General features: G+C 36.3%; 2 protein-coding genes across 2 annotated transcripts; both read left to right on the plus strand.

Annotated features, from left to right (window-relative positions):
- Nucleotides 1–3,165: 3,165 nt before the first annotated feature.
- LOC136811345 (fibrocystin-L-like) lies at nucleotides 3,166–5,973 on the plus strand. The gene is made up of 3 exons (XM_067067959.1): nucleotides 3,166–3,348; nucleotides 5,061–5,179; nucleotides 5,482–5,973. The coding sequence occupies exons 1-3, from the start codon at nucleotides 3,187–3,189 to the stop codon at nucleotides 5,666–5,668; spliced, it is 468 nt and encodes a 155-aa protein (XP_066924060.1). The 5' UTR covers nucleotides 3,166–3,186; the 3' UTR covers nucleotides 5,669–5,973.
- Nucleotides 5,974–6,910: 937 nt separating this feature from the next.
- LOC136811332 (uncharacterized) lies at nucleotides 6,911–15,410 on the plus strand. Its single transcript, XM_067067946.1, has 7 exons — nucleotides 6,911–7,321; nucleotides 9,020–9,269; nucleotides 9,839–9,916; nucleotides 11,797–11,925; nucleotides 13,687–13,883; nucleotides 14,365–14,483; nucleotides 15,090–15,410. Exons 1-7 carry the CDS (start codon nucleotides 7,010–7,012, stop codon nucleotides 15,274–15,276), a joined length of 1,272 nt encoding a protein of 423 aa, XP_066924047.1. The 5' UTR covers nucleotides 6,911–7,009; the 3' UTR covers nucleotides 15,277–15,410.
- The last annotated feature ends 788 nt before the right edge of the window (nucleotides 15,411–16,198 follow it).

A 16,198-nucleotide genomic window follows, 5' to 3' on the forward strand; every position in this document is an offset into this window, starting at 1 on the left:
CCGCTGCGATGGAGTGTTGGTGAGAGAGGGGAGATGATGAGAGAAGTGTTGCTATTTATAAATCATACTTAATCGCTGTACGGGAATTTTTTATCAAACAGCGCAAATGCGCACAGAGTGTACTAACTAATGAAGCGATAAACTTGAGATATACTCCGGTACAGAGTATGATCTTATTGACCTAATCCTTTACTACAAGAAACTTTCGATTATCATTTTTGAAGATTATATCACCTCCGTTTGATAGGACTCATGTAAAAATCAAAGTTAAAACTCTTCTCTCAAACCGTACTTTGAATCACTTCTAGTATTAAAATTCTGGAAGATTCTCTCTTTAGTTCACCCCTCTGTATAGATATTAAATGGAATGGCCCATTGTAGCTTCCACTTTAATGATTTTAGCCTGGTTGGAAACACTACGATGGTGGCGATCAACATTACGTTGTAATAAAACCTTTTGGTCAACCTCACGAATGTTGTTATAGAGCCACCAGTAACTCATGCGTTGACGGGGCCCTTATATCCACTGGAGGATTTAGTACAGAGTGTACTACTGCTGACAAAAATAAATTCACCTTCGAGTACAATCAAGCGGTTGGAACATTACGTTATCTATGTTCTGGTCATTATATATGCCCAAGTAGTGACATCGGCACGAGCAGTAAGTCCTTTTACACCTTGTAGTGACGCGGATCTAAGAGAGTTAAACATTTATGGTTGAGAGTACTCCTTTTAGCCATACTCCTTACAACTACAAGGAAATAAAGAATGTTCGTCATAAGTTTCGAACCGCCCTTGTGCCGATACAGAAAACGTAAATATCTCGTTATCTAGCCCTGATATAGCATTGCTGCCCAACAAACCAGACTATTTTCAAGAAAGACTTACCTATCTTCCCGTTTCAAGATGTTAAGCTTATTTTACTGAATAACTGGTGACCTCGTCGAAGAAAAAGACTATGATTTTGAAAAATTTCAGGCCATTTTGATTTTCCCAAACGGCAGAGTGAGGTATCCTGATCGAGACATAATATCCGGTTTTCAGTCTACTCAGGGGATAAAATTATCATTAAAATTAAAAACAAGTTAAATTCGGAGTGATATCAACTAGCAAAGATTCGAATTTAATAAAATTCATTTGTTTTTAGCCAATCCAAATATTCGATTAGGAGGTCCACAATGCTCCACAACTAGTATCAAAAGACGATTCCGTCGAACTCATTGTAAGTCTTATCTTTTTATATCATTTTAACGTAAGTTAAGGCGATATGGTCAAATTTTCCAAAGTTTACACCCTTAGAGTGCAATTTTCCTCATCTTTTCGCATTCCGACCCTTACAGTGAACTTTGGGAAGCTTGGACAAAGGACCGTTAAGGGTAACACGCTCGTTTGGTCGTTTACCTTGAGTGCTTAATTTTGCGGTGGTATACTAAGTTTCTCGGATATACTGAAAAAAGGTTAAGGAGCTCTAACACAAAATGAGGAAGCTTTTCCAGGTTTTGCAAGAGAATTCAGTTGACAAAGCCGTCTAGTCTATATTCTTTTTCAAGGTTGACAGTTTTTCTTATTTTGTAAGAGGATGAAGTCAAATGTCTGCCAGTAACATTATAATTTTCATTTGTTTGTTTTTTTCGTAGATGGTATAAGTTTCCACTATTATTGTATGTATATGTGGGGTGACAAAGCGACTAGTTCGAACCAAAACTTGGAGTTGGGAAGATGTACTAACCGTAATCCAACTAAAATCAAATTCGACAGCAACCTACGTAAGTTATATATTTTTTAAATAGCAGCTCAAAGTTTTAGGTCAGGCTTAGTGTTGCTGAACTTTTTCTGAAATTTTTCTATCCTAGACGGTGCTATCCGTTTAGAGAATCAGTAAACGTGGGAAAGTATATATGCGCAGAGTAAGGGTGCCAGGGCGGTTTACGGGGAAAATAGTGGTGGTAGTGTTTTCGAGCAACACTGTAAACACCTCCGCCATAGTTAACTCCGCTCCGAGCTGAACTCCATTTTCAAATTTATTCCGCCTCCTGTATTAATCTCTTTTTTTAACAACCAACCCTGATATCTCATATTTATGCTTAATGAGTAGAGGGCTTTTGTTTGCTATGGTTAGATTGTCTAAAAAGCTATTTTGAAACCTTGAGCCTTAGCAATGTTGTTGCTTATAAAAAATGTGTATTGTCTTTAGACGATTTAATGTAAAGAGTAAGTAATGTTTGTAAAGCAGTACATAATAATAGAGAACGAAAATAGCGTCGTTTCTTTTAAAATTTTGTCATCATTTAGGCCCCTTAAATGATCCTAAATATCCTAAAATCCGTCAATTTTCTTGGTAACGCAATCAACAATCAACTATCATTACATTTTCACTCTTGGTTCAAAAGTTCGGTCTTGAAACGTTGTAACTGAGAATGACATGGCTTATAGGGTTATAATGCCTCGATCAAGATATATTTTGATTAAAGTTTTGTTGAATTATTAAGAATTTTGCTGACGCAGCAATAACCCGAATATTTGGTGAATTATCCACAAGAACCATAGACATTATACCATTTTCAGCTACTTTAACAGGATGAATATTCGGGGGATTAAATTTCGCGGTTCAGCTCGTCCGCAAAACTTTAAGATTTCGCGAGGACTTAATTTCGCGGTTGGCACTATAGGGAGACAATATTTTCACGATTTTGTGCCTTTTACGCCAAATTATGCATGTTGGTCGTTAGCGAGCACCGCACTAAAAACCGGGAATGTTAATTGCGTAAAAAACGCAGGTGACGTCTAGTATAGGCTAGTTGGTCGTCGAAATACGCATTATTAGCGCTTCTTTGATGCTAGTAGTAAAAGTAGTTATTTTAGATTTTTCGAATTTGTCTCAAAAATATTCAAATTCTCCCTTGGGACTTAAATTTAATCCTCGTGAAAATTTATCCAATTCAAGGCTATTCTCAAATCTGGTTTGAGAATATAAATCTTACTGGGTAATTAATGACGTCACCAGGAAGTATAGCGGATTTTGATCCAATGTCGGGGGTCTAATTGGTGAAATATTTTCATGATCTTTGAGATTAAAGACGAAATTTATATTTGAATTTTATTTTAGAAGTAAATAGATAGAAATAGACGTCATAATATTTTCATTCCATAGCGAAAGCCCCAGTTAAAATCACCGTATGGGGAGGTATGGGTGATTATGATTCTGTAACTGATGCTTACAATAGTCGTGGCAGTATACACAGTACTGGTTACAGCGACGGTTTCGTGTTTCAAACGTGGGGCGATTGGTTCGTCGCCAAAATGCAAGCTTTGTTTATTGCACCTGAAACTGGCAGTTATGTATTCCGGGTATGTAACCACTTTTTTCTTCTTATTTGAGTTATACCTTTTTTCATTAAACCTTTTGCAGTGGATTTTGGCTTTGCACCCCTAAATAATCATTAAAAGGGGCAGAGAATACTTTTATTCGGTTGCCGTACATTGAGGCGAACGGTAATGCTCATTGAGTTTAAAGCCCGAAGGGTTAGAGTAGAGATAGATTTCACTTCCAATCCGGCGTTTGTGTAAAAACCACGCGCTGATATTCTAGATGGAAAATTAAGTAGCTTCATTTCCCATCCAAAAGGGCTTTAAATTCAACGGTCATACGTGGAGAAAAGTAGCGTTGAAATTTTTTACTGAATTTTTTTGAGATTTATTTTTTGCTGCTATTCCTGTTGGTTTTTTTATTTTTGTACTTGTCACACTGAAAATGAGTAAAACAAGAAATGCTACCGAAATGGCCAAACTTGAGGAAGTAATGAACAAAAAGTTGGAACAGTATGGCCATAACTTTACTTTGAACACTTTAGAGGAGCTTTAAAACTTGTGAAGGAAAATTCAAACCACACTGAAAGATCATAAGGAATTGGAGTTGAAATCTCTTAGACAAAGATGTTAGAATTTCTCAGCTGGAAGACAAAGTTTGGGTTTTACAAGCCTCCGTCAGCGCTCTTTTAAAACATGGTGACAAAAATGAACAATATTCGAGAAGAGCCTGTTTACGAATAAAATGGCATTCCGCAATCTCAAAATGAAAAATGAAAATGCTGATAATTGTGTTCAAAAATTCACCAATGTCTACAAAGAGCCACTTGATATCGATTCGGAGAATAAAGGCATTGATCGTACTCATAGAGTCGGTAAACAAAGGAAGACTATGATAGTCAAGTTCTACTCGTTCAAAAAAAGATCTTCTATCTACAAAAACAGGAAAAATATCGAAGCAGGGGATGATTTGAAAGTTTATCTTGACCATATAAAGCCTAGACTAAATTTTCTCGACTGACCAAGGGGTTCAATGACACGAAATTCTCTGTCAGGTAGGAGGTATCAGAGGGTTGTTTTGAATGGAAAGACCTCTGAGTGGAAACAAATCAAGGCTGGAGTTCCTCAAGGCTCAATTCTTCGTCCTCTGTTTTTCATGATCTACATCAGACTTTTCCAACAATCTTGAGACCAAGCCTATGAAGGGTGGCAAATTCCCCTTCCTTCGGGTAAACAGCAATGTGAAAAAGAAATATTTTTCGACTTGGGTTGCATAATCTACTTTAAATAGTCATTGAGGATCAAAAGTTTGGCGACCGTTGAATCACAATCAATATAAAGAAGAAAGTTTTTTTAAATACATTCTTTATAAGAGGGGCTATAGAGAAATGTTTAACCTTTCTCATGCAAGAAAAAGTATCTTAAGATTTGCACCGCATTTAGAATGATGATGGGTTTTACTTTCAATCTGCAACGCGTTATGGATTGAAATTAGTGGCTTAATCTCCCGTCCAAGAGTTCCAAATCTAGCCCCTTCTACATAGTCGTAGCGAGATACCCTGCAAAATTTATGGATGAGAGCGGTTTTTCGACACTGTAATCATTGTCTTTGTTTTATCAGAAGATAACGAATATGTCATAAAAGTCTGCTCTCCCTCATAAATTGTGTAGGGTATCTCGCTACGTCTATGCTTCTAAGCTTTGAATTCAATGGAAAGGGCTAAGATTTCTTGAATTTCATTTCTCAAACACAGGTGGCTGTCGATGATTTTGCTCAATTATTCTTAAGTAGTGATGCTACAGAAGCGAACAAAGTCAACATTCTTGAGGATAACAATAATTGTCCTGATGCCAATGGATGGGATTATACCGTGTAAGACTACCATAATTCAATGTCAAACTTTTTTTGTATATTATTACGGATTATTTTCAGGGTTTTCTAGACGGGAAAATATATCGTTGGTAGAGTTTTGAACACAGCCTAAATACCTCCGTAACTGTCTACTCCCCGGGCTAACCTCCATTTTTTCAAATTTATCCCGCCTCCTTAATTATTTTTTTTTTGTGAGGTTCTGTAGACGATAAAATCATCTGATTGTCACATCACTATCTAGTGAGAATATCCCAAGTTTTTAAATTGTTGGTACAATTTCAACAATTAGTTTTTTCTTCTAGAGCAAAAGATTCGAATACGGTGGCATTAGAGAAAGGCAAAGCGTATTACATTGAAGTTTTGCTTTATGAGAAGGATGCTGACGAATATTTGCAGCTCTTCATGAAAAAACCGTCTGCCGGAGAAGTTGGATTTGAATTTGTCGAAACGAATTATTTGAGACTCATTGAGTCTGAATGGGACACTTAATTCCTTACTGTTGTCCTTCTCATTTGAATGCTGAATTGTTTCGGTTTGTGTCCTGTTGTATTTTAACCATCAGATATCGCAGTGTATTTTTCACTCTGGTGTAACTATAATGGCACATCCAAAAATGCAACATTTAAGGCGCATAAAACTGGTAGGGGGGCTTATGCATTGACATTGGTTGTCAAAAAAAGCGCGTGTTAGGATTTAGATTTCAGAAATCACACCATTCAACTTGGCGAACATGGCAATAAAACTCGTTATCGATATTCCACAGAATGAAACCAAATCCCTAACTAAAATAAAAGTCCAAGGAGTTACTAGGCGACCCACACAGCTTCGTCGATAAACATTCTTTTTACATGTTTTATTTTGATAAGAACATCAAAAATTTTGCTACATGCATTGTAGAGCTTTTTATATGTGCTATTTATCTGGCACTAAAATATTATATGTTAGTAAAATATTTTTTGTCCCTCCCGCGGGGGAGGGAGTACTAGGTTTGCGAGATGACAGGTATTTCCGATCGACATATAAACATACGTTGAACTCTTTCAACAATTTCAACGTTTTTTCGACCCTTTGAGAGACCCCCCACGGTTATACTTTCGTAGATTCGTGATACAAGTTCAATTTTTGATTATCTTGAATAGTGAACATTATACACCCCCTTCTCACAGATCTACCCTTCACACTGGAAGAATTGGCCAAAATATTGTCCTCAGTGAAAAATTATACTCCAATTTTCGTCTCCACTGAAAATAATCAAATAGACCAATCCTCACTGCAAAATATTATGCTATTTTTCCAATCCCCACTGAATTTTCTGGCTTGAAAACATAAGAATTTAAATCCCCATCCATAAGAAATATGGGAATACCAATCCTCATCGGAAGAAAAAATCCTATCAGGTCTGTTAGAAGGGGATGGTTATATTAAACGATACCATGGATGCAATCAATATTCACTCTTGTCGAAAATAGTTCAAATTCATAATTTTTCTTTTCATTTTATTCATAATAATTCATGACCTGACCCTATACAATGATGACTTAAAGTTAAAGTAGAATGAATTCTTCGGCAATTCATCAGGTTTAAATATTTTATGAATTCTTCAATTTATTCAATCACTTTCTAAATACCTGGTCACTCTACATACAAAATAATGAAAACCTTAAAAGTTAAAGAAAGTAAGGCCAGGACCCGAGTTCGTGATTCTATAATATTTCTTAAAGTATTTTAAACAATTTTACAAACTTTTGTAACTTTATAATCTCATGTGTAATGCTTGAAATTTTTAAAATATATAGAATTTGTACGTAAAGAGCTTAATTAAGCTGCACAATGAGATATAAAATTCTTCACGAAATCCAGCGTATTTTCTTCTCGTTTCTTATCTACTCTCACTCGACCATCGTACAAGGGAAACGTTTCTTGAAACGTGGTAGCTACGAAGATGCCTATTTCGAATTACTTCACAAAGACAAAGTTCACGGGAGAAGTCCAGCAAAAAGTGCAGTATTACCGACAAGGTTTGATTGCATGCAACTTTGTAAAAACTCAAGTGGCTGTTTATCTATTAATTGGAATGAAGATGAAACCAAATGTGAAATAGTCAACTACGATCGTCACAATGCGCCTACTTATACAGACAAGGTGAGGAAAGTATAATTCTTTTTTTTAACCTTTTTTTAAACTGTATTACACGCCTTTTTTATAAGAATGGTGTTTTCCAATTCATCATGAATATTCTTAACTTTTAGGTATTTTTAGGATAGGATCTAAATTCAACCTAAATTTAAAATGTAATAAATACTTAAAGAATCATTTTTGTGAAAGTTTCGAGCCTTACCTTATTATTTCTGAATCCGAAAATTCATAAGTCAAGATGAAAAAAATTGATGAAGAAGAAAATGAAGACTTTTGCGAAGAGGAGTATTTCAACTTTGAGGACCTTATTTCCGGTGAAGAGAAAACATTTTGAAAAAATTGTTTTGCGGTAAATGGCGTATCTTTACCTGAACAGAATAGATTTTTGGAAGATTTTTGTAAAAGCTTCCTTGTCTCAAAATTTTGAAAATAGTGGCTTTTGCCAAATTTTTTCTTTTGATACATCAATTTAGAAAGATCATGGAAAGATTTTCCGAAAAATTTCAAATAGATCAATTCTTTTTGCGGACAATTTCAAGAAAATTTGAGACAAAAATGTTAATTACCCATTAAAACAATTTGTTAACGTCTTTATTTTGAAGTTCATAGAGTCATTTTTTGATGATATTTTTAATTACTCTCAACGGAATAAATTAACAAACAACTTGTAAAAGGCAGTTTTTTGTTAAAATGTCAATGAATCCATCGATAACAACCTAAAAAAAATCACTTAACTAATTTTCTGACAACAGGGTGTCCCTAATTAAAGTATCGAGTTTGAACATGCGATTGAGTAGAAAAGTTTGTGTGTGTTATCGCTAAAATATAAGAACGTTCTCCATCACACAGGCTCATTACAAAAGGTAGTTACAACGTATAAATTAATCGTAATGACAAAGAAAAAAGAGAGAGAGCTTAAAATATAATTTTGTGAACACGCACATAAAACTTTCTACTCAATCGCATGTTCAAACTCGATACTTTAATTAGGGACACCCTGTATTTTCAGAACCCTTAACCCTATTAGCCCCAGGGAGGGTTAGAATCTACCACGTTGGAGTTCTCTGTGTCCCGGGGTGGTACTTAGGCAAAAGTCTCTCAAAGGGGTATAAATTCAAAAGTTAGTTTCTGAAAGGGTCCCAAAATCACGAAAATCAAAAATTTCTCTCTCAAAGGGTCACGATTTCCAAAAATTTTGACCACAATTTGGTGACAATCAAACCAAAATTTGGAAAAAATGGACCAAAATTTAGGAAAAAGTCTCTCAAAGGGTCCCAAAATCACCAAAATTTTGTCTCTCAAAGGGGTCGATTTTCGATTTTCGGCTCGGACATACCCGTCACCTCGCAAACCTAGTACCCCCCCCCCCCGGGTTCTGTGTATATCTCGGAAAAAAATTTTTTAAACGACTTGAAGCTTTCTGACTTTTAACAAAATCTTATTAAGAGTACTTGTGCAAAATCTTAGCGTGGTAATCGAGGGTGGTAGATTCTACCCCCCCCCGGGTATACAAAATTCAATAAAGCTTGGGGCTAATATGATTAACTTTTAACTGCTCTTAACTATCGTTCTTAATATTTTGGCCTTCGAAGCCTTGTATTCTTATATAGTTTGTTCTTATAAAAAAGAATGAATAAGTAAAATTTGGAAAATGTTGTCAACATTTCATATTCATTGTTCATTTTTACCATCATCAACTTTTAGCCTGGTTGGAAACATTATGATGGTGGCGATCAACATTACGTCGTACTTAAAACTTGGGGAGGTTATGTTGGTTGCTATAGAGGCGATGGTAATTCTTGCAGCTTGGGAAGAGTCTTATCGACTGGAACTGGAGGCTGCAACGTCAATGCCGGCAACAAATTCACATACGAGTACAATCAAGCTGTTGGAACATTACGTAGCATGTGCTCTAATCAGAATCTTTGTCCAAGTCACGATATTGGAGGAGATAGTAAGCCTATTTTCCTATCCAAACTGGTATAGAAACGGGGCCCATAGCTCTCACTGACACAACCGTATTACAGACTTGGTTGGACCCCCCCCCAAAGGTTAAAATTTGAGACCACAATTGAGACCTTGTTTAAACGTTACGGTTTTGCACCGCTCCAAAACAAAACGGTTCCGAAACACTGTGTGGACGTCAAAAAGATTACGTTACAAAGCAAAACAGATCGAAGTGGTTGACACTATTTTAATCGGGACGGAAATGCCTCGTTTCGTTGCTCCTAAACGTTCCGAAGTCAGTATGCATAGTAAATCAGTATCAGTACACTTCCTCTCCGTAAGAAATATTATACTAGCGCGATGCTAAACCGTAACGTCTGAACTTGGTCTGAGAAATTGACTTTGATCCCATCCTCATTTCATATTCAACGGAAAAAATATTCAGCTTGAACTCATGTAATTCGAACTCCTATAATTCGAATACTCACCTAATTCGAACAGATTCTGTGGTCCTCTCAGAATTTACCTTGAAAACCTGGGGGAAAAACTTGATATTTAGTGCTGTTATTTTTCTAGCCAATCCAAACGTTCAAATGGGTAACAGTGACCAGTGCAACACTTTTGATGCTAAGAGACGATTTCGCAGAACACATTGTAAGTTTTGAATACCTGACTGGCCCTTTTTTACTCTGGCCCTAATGTAGCGCCAGCCCCTTCAACGCTGGTGCTTATTACGCCGATGCTCAATTTTCTTTCCATTTTTACCCCGGCCCTTATTCGATTCCACGATCCCTTACGCCGGTCCCTTATCACTAATCTTAGCGTAAATATTTTTTGAAACCCTGTGTTGTAATACCGTGAAAAGCACGTGCCGAAATCATATATCGACCTGTGCCGACCAATCCGCTCAATCAACGCGGAGAAAAGTAACCACGACGACAATCCAAGATCTTGGATTAAGTTCAAAGTTGATTTTTTTTTTCGTGTCGATTAAAACACAACTCATAAATGTCATCAACGCTTTTTAAAAAGAGTCGGTGATAGAGAATCATAACATAAAGATTTGTCTATTATTTCGATTCCATTGGAGTAACATTACCATAATTAATAGTTTAGTAATCACTGTTACACATTTGGGATAATCACGTAGAAGATTTTTTTGAAAGAAACTCATTTCAATTACACTTGGAGGTTTTTGGAGAACTCATCAATAGTGAACAGCTGCTGATAGCATTGAGTTTTAAGCCCAAAGGGTGGAAGCGGTTTCATTTCTAATCCAGGAGTCTCGCATCTAGCCCTTCGGGCTTGAAACTCAATGGTTGATACAGTCTTCTAGACATTAATTAATATGGTAATATTTGCTCTTCATCTTTGATTTTTTCTACCTGATACTCAGGGTAGTGTTGTAAATTTTTTCTAAACGTATATGGTTGCAAAATGTATCTTTACAGAGTATTTAAAATATTCTTTGATTTTATCAAAAATGTCGATCTTTCGGTTATTTGAACTACCTGGAGGTTGACATTCGCGATAAAATTTCTACACTTGGTCGTCAGAGATTGATATTTTCTTTGTGAACTCGGACCCTGATTCTCAGGGTAACAATATCAGGATTTAAATTAGCATGTATTTTGTAGACGGTATCAAACGAAATTTAGACATGTAGAAAATGAGCCAGTCTATAAACAAACTGGCAATTTTAACAATTGCAACGGAGTAGCTGGTTTAGAACTCATCAAGTAGTACTCTATGGCTAGTTTTTAAAACAACAAACTAGTCCAATTAGTGCGGGAAACCCATTTTCCAGCAACAAAAAAATTAAAACCATGTACATATCGTTTTATAAACGGTATCATTTTATATCATAACCGTACGCGCATGTGACCTTTAAAAACCCTTGACTAAGCTATATCTGCCATTTTTGATCGGAGTCTTTTTTAAAGTTATACCCGCAAAGAAAACTTACGTCAAATGATTCTATATCATAACAATAACAAGTTTTCAGGAAAAGCTCTAGCGCACTCGATGCATTTACACTACCGCTAGTGCTCCCATTAGAGGGTACCACTTTCTAAATAAGTTCGATCAAAGGTTTTGGATGGTTGAGATTGAAAAACTACCTCTATGGTTTATATGAAGTTCAGTGAACGTATTATATCGTCCCGGGTGGGGGGGGGGGCTACTAGGGCAAAATGAGTTACGGGGATGCGCCGCTGGTCAGGGTACCTTTTTCAGGTAGGGTCACAAAACACCAAAATAGAAAAATCAGTCCCTCGTAGGGTGTCTTTTTTGGAAAATTTGGAGAAAAAGTAGAACATTTGAGAACATGGGTCACTTTTTACGCAAATTTCGGCAAAAGTTTTGAAAAAACGAGTCCCACGTAGGGTCCATTTTTCAAACCTCAGCGGATGGAGCACCCCTTCGGTTTGTAAGAGTAGTATCCCCCCGGGTATATATCATGCATTATTTACTAAATATCCGTGTTAATGTTGTTAAAGTTACTAAGGTACATTTCGAAATACCTTTCTGTTTAGATGGTATAAGTTTCCACAATTATTGTATGTATATGTGGGGCGATGGAGCAACTGGCGCCAATCAATATTTGGAACTTGGGAGATGTACTAACCATAATGCTATTAAGATCATGATGGACAGTAGTTTAGGTAAGTTATAAACTATTACAATTGACGTTCTCTCGTTCGATTTTCAGGAAATAAAGGAGCGTATCGATTAGTAAAGCGTTGTTTATGAAAGTTTCTTGTTGACGGTGACTTTCAAAATTATTAAATAAAGAAATGTATTGAATAGTAGAGCGTCATTCATAATCTATATAATATTATCGATATTGTTGAATTAGAAAGAGTTTCTTTAGCAGCAGTGGCGGCCTGGCAGGGGGTGCAGGGTGTGCAGTGCACCACCCAGAAAGACCTGAGAGGGGCGCCAAAAATCTTTTTGATCTTTGGTTGGGCGATTTGGCGCCCTTTGACACGTTTTTAGTGCCTTCTATAAGTGCAATGTAAATTTTTTTTCGCCTGCGGCTCTTCCTTATATTTTAGGAATGTTTTCAAAACTATTATTAACATTGAATTGCGAAAAGTCAAAGCAAGAGAAGTGTTGTGTATCCACCAGGGGTTAAAGAGGATGCTCACCCCCCAAAATGAGAGATTGATCGAAACTCCTCGCTGTGGTTTTTGTGGTCTTATGCGGACTAACTTTCTCCTTTTTAGAATATCTTTTGAGGTGTTTGACCTTTCTTACACCAAATTTTTTTGCCTGCGGCGCCACAATTACAAAAGAACCCTTATTCCTGCCAACTTTCGGAATTTTAGGGCCTCTTTCAGCCATTGATATTTAATGGAGAGTAAAGTAACACCAGGAAATAACAAGGGAATATATATCAAGTTATCATTACCACCACCTTCGTATAAATAAAAGTTTGTTAACTCAGAGATTCCGGGCGTTACTTTCAACCAGTCACTGCTCTTACAGTTTAATATTTTCACTTAATTGTGGAGGGCGCAAATAAGGACAAAAATACCAGGGGCGCCAAATTCATAGTTTGCACCACCAAGAAAATTAAGCCAGGCCGCTACTGTTTAGCAGCAGTGGCGTGGGGTTAGTAGAAGGACCAGACAGATAATACATAAGTCTTTCTCAATCCACGGATCATATGAACCAAGATAACGAGCCATCCTTTAGAAAGCTGTTCTGCAAAAGAAAATTTGGTCAATTAGAACCGGAAACGAGGAAGGCGATTGAGTTGTCTTGATTGACCAAATTGCTGGCACTGAGTTGTGGTCCACTTATGAAGATAGCACATTATTTTGCTTTAGCCAGGGCCAGGGTAGTTTTACTTAGTATTTCATATAACATATCCGCGAGAAGAAGCGTAAGAAGCGGTAGGGCAAGCTTTTTTAGAGTGGAGTCGAAAAATTAAAATATAGTATCGATTTTCAAGGTGTCGCCATCCTCCAAAGGTTATCACTTGAAATTATAACTCAAGAAAGTATAAGAACATAAAAATGACTAGGAACATTGAATGGACTATACGGGGGTTTCAAGGGGTACCCGATTCCGCAATTCTGTCATTTTTTCCCCGGTTTCTGTCAAACCATCTGAAAAAGAACCGGAATTCCGCCAACGAAAATTTCTTTGACATTCAAGGTTTTTGTCAAAAATTACGGGAATTAGGAATATTTTTTGCCAATTCCGAAATTCTGCGCTAAAATTGCCCAATTTTCCGTCTCCAACCCAAGACCCAAGTTCCGAAATTCCGTTGAAGTTTTCGTCGAATTCTGAGCCCACTGACTGTCGACCCCATATGAAAATAACATATGGAAAAGAAATCCAAACGTTTTTTATTAATTATGTGTTAGATTAGCAGAATAATAATGATTCTATTATTATAAATCTCTATTCCATAGCGAATGCTCCAGTTAAAACCACTCTATGGGAAGGTATTAGTAATTATGATTCTGTAACTGATGCTTACAATAGTCGTGGCAGCATACACAGTACTGGTTACAGCGACGGTTTCGTGTTTCAAACGTGGGGCGATTGGTACGTCGTCAAAATGCAAGCTTTGTTTATTGCACCTGAAACTGGCAGTTATGTATTCCGGGTACGTAACCTCTCTCTTGAAATAATTTTTGTGTCAGACACAACTGTAACCGGATTAATCGGATTCAAAATGTTCTGTTTCAGCCAAATTTGGAAAAAATGGCTGAGAATAAATACTCTCTTTTTCTTTTATCTTTTAAAGTGCATAAACGAGCACATCAAAATTTCAAGTTCCTAGCACTTTCCAATCAGGAATTATCTTGATTCCGATTTAGAAGGATGATGAAGGGAGAGAGGGATCTCTCAAAAACAAAAGTGCTCTGGTACTTATATGACCTTGGTGGATGTATCAAAAAGCTTCTTCTTTCTACTTTTGACTTGTTGTGAGGTTACTTAATGTGCAAAATTTCATCTGCATATGGACACTAATTTTAGAGATACAAACGAAACAAGCCGTAATAATCCCGATTTTTTAAAAGTTTTACAAAATAATTACCGTGAGTTGGTACATTTGATCTATCGCGTATTTCATTTCAACGCAGGTGGCTGTCGATGATTTTGCTCAATTATTCTTAAGTAGTGATGCTACCGAAGCGAACAAAGTCAACATTCTTGAGGATAACAATAATTGTCCTGATGCCAATGGATGGGATTATACCGCGTAAGATTACCATAATTTAATGTCAAACTTCAACCTTCATGCCAAAACTCACCAAAATAAAAATTTTGGCGGAAACGCGCATCCTGCGCAAATGATAAAGCCACACATTGTTTTCTAAACGAGGAGTTGATCCTCCATTCGTTTTACCTTTCATGCTTTAACGATATATAACATTATGTATGATAAAAAGCTGTTTTCAGGTCATGGTCGACTGAGGCTTAGGATTTTTCTGAAAGATCGATGATCTTTTTAAAGATAATGAGATCATACTATGATGATATTTGGATCCACATTGGAAAGCTGTAACTTTCTTTGTTTAAAAGAAATATAAAACCCTGAATTTTCCGAGGTGTAAACTCAAGATTTTCTGTCTAGCGGAAAAATCTTTCCTCATTTGTTTGAATCTTGGAAAATTCTTTAAAATCAGCCACTAAAAGATTTTCTATCTTATGAGGTATTACTTTTATGATTGTGTTTTTATACCTCCAAGAGCATAGATAGAAGTCTCTTAAAGTATGCGCATCCCCAATCTTTTTGGAGTAGACTTTAGTATGATAGGAATCAGAAGGATTTCACAATGTTTTTTAACATATCACTTTATTCTAGAGCGAAGGATTCGAATACGGTGGCATTAGAGAAAGGCAAAGCGTATTACATCGAAGTTTTGCTTTATGAGAAGGATGCTGACGAATATTTGCAGCTCTTCATGAAAAAACCGTCCGCCGGAGAAGTTGGATTTGAATTTGTCGAAACGAATTATTTGAGACTCATTGAGTCTGAATGGGAAACTTGAACACTAAAGATTCTTAAGGGATCTGACCATAATCAAAAGATCGGTTATGAGATTTGAGTTCCTTTACACTTTTAACAAAAAACTGTCTTTATAGAGGGGCTCTATCTATCTAACAAATCCTGTATTACAGTACTAAAAATTAACAAAAAGAACGACAAATTTTATAAAAAACGACAAAAAAAAACGACAAATTTCATATGCCTTACAGTATTGGACCATTTTTAAACTTTCAGATCCTGAGACCTCAATGTCCTAGTCTAATCTTAAAATATCTCAAAGTCTCAGTCTCTACTTTCAAACCCTCCAGCTGAAACATTTAAAAATAACTCGCGCTTTTAAAGTTCTGAGTTCGCCTTTTTTACGTATATTATGCGGCCCGCATTGCAGATTTTGATGTACACCTAATTTGTGTTTTGTTAAAAAGGCATGTTTCTGTATTTTCATTCGAGATTTCACTGTAAAAGCACCTTTTTTCATTCACCTTTGCACTCGTTTTATATATCATGATTCCTGAGAAGAGATAAATTTTTCTGTTCCAAATTTCTCTGTTCCAAATAAGTAAATGTTTTGTCAAAGCTGCATTTAATGGGGTGGGGGGGGGGGAATCCACCAAATTCAAACTCCAACTGAGATTTTTTTTTCTCGTTGAATTCCATCCAAGTCGAAGCTCGCATAATCTTAAAAAAATAAAAAATACCTCACCTCAAAAAGTTCTAAGATAATAGAGCTTGGTGCAGGTAGATTAGTCTGACACAGAATGTTATAAACAGTCTGAGTGTGAACCCTTGTTGACAGACTTTCTGAACTTTGGAAACTCAGGCAAACACACATAATCAACTTACCATCAAAACTCTTTCACAAGCTCTAAAAGACTTTCAAAACTACTAAAAACAACATCAAAACATCAGCCACATGTATTTAG

Source organism: Clytia hemisphaerica, unplaced genomic scaffold (genome assembly GCF_902728285.1).
Source record: "Clytia hemisphaerica strain Z4C2 unplaced genomic scaffold, Clytia hemisphaerica genome assembly, whole genome shotgun sequence".
Taxonomy (NCBI): domain Eukaryota; kingdom Metazoa; phylum Cnidaria; class Hydrozoa; order Leptothecata; family Clytiidae; genus Clytia; species Clytia hemisphaerica.

Bases quoted from the DNA above. Each gene is read 5' to 3' on its own strand.
- LOC136811345 (XM_067067959.1), top strand. From the start codon at position 3,187: ATGGGTGATTATGATTCTGTAACTGATGCTTACAATAGTCGTGGCAGT. The intron at 3,349-5,060 runs GTATGTAACCAC...TCTCAAACACAG, and splicing joins CTGGCAGTTATGTATTCCGG to GTGGCTGTCGATGATTTTGC. The intron at 5,180-5,481 runs GTAAGACTACCA...TTTTTCTTCTAG, and splicing joins AATGGATGGGATTATACCGT to AGCAAAAGATTCGAATACGG.
- LOC136811332 (XM_067067946.1), top strand. From the start codon at position 7,010: ATGAGATATAAAATTCTTCACGAAATCCAGCGTATTTTCTTCTCGTTT. The intron at 9,270-9,838 runs GTAAGCCTATTT...TTATTTTTCTAG, and splicing joins TCACGATATTGGAGGAGATA to CCAATCCAAACGTTCAAATG. The intron at 9,917-11,796 runs GTAAGTTTTGAA...CTTTCTGTTTAG, and splicing joins ACGATTTCGCAGAACACATT to ATGGTATAAGTTTCCACAAT.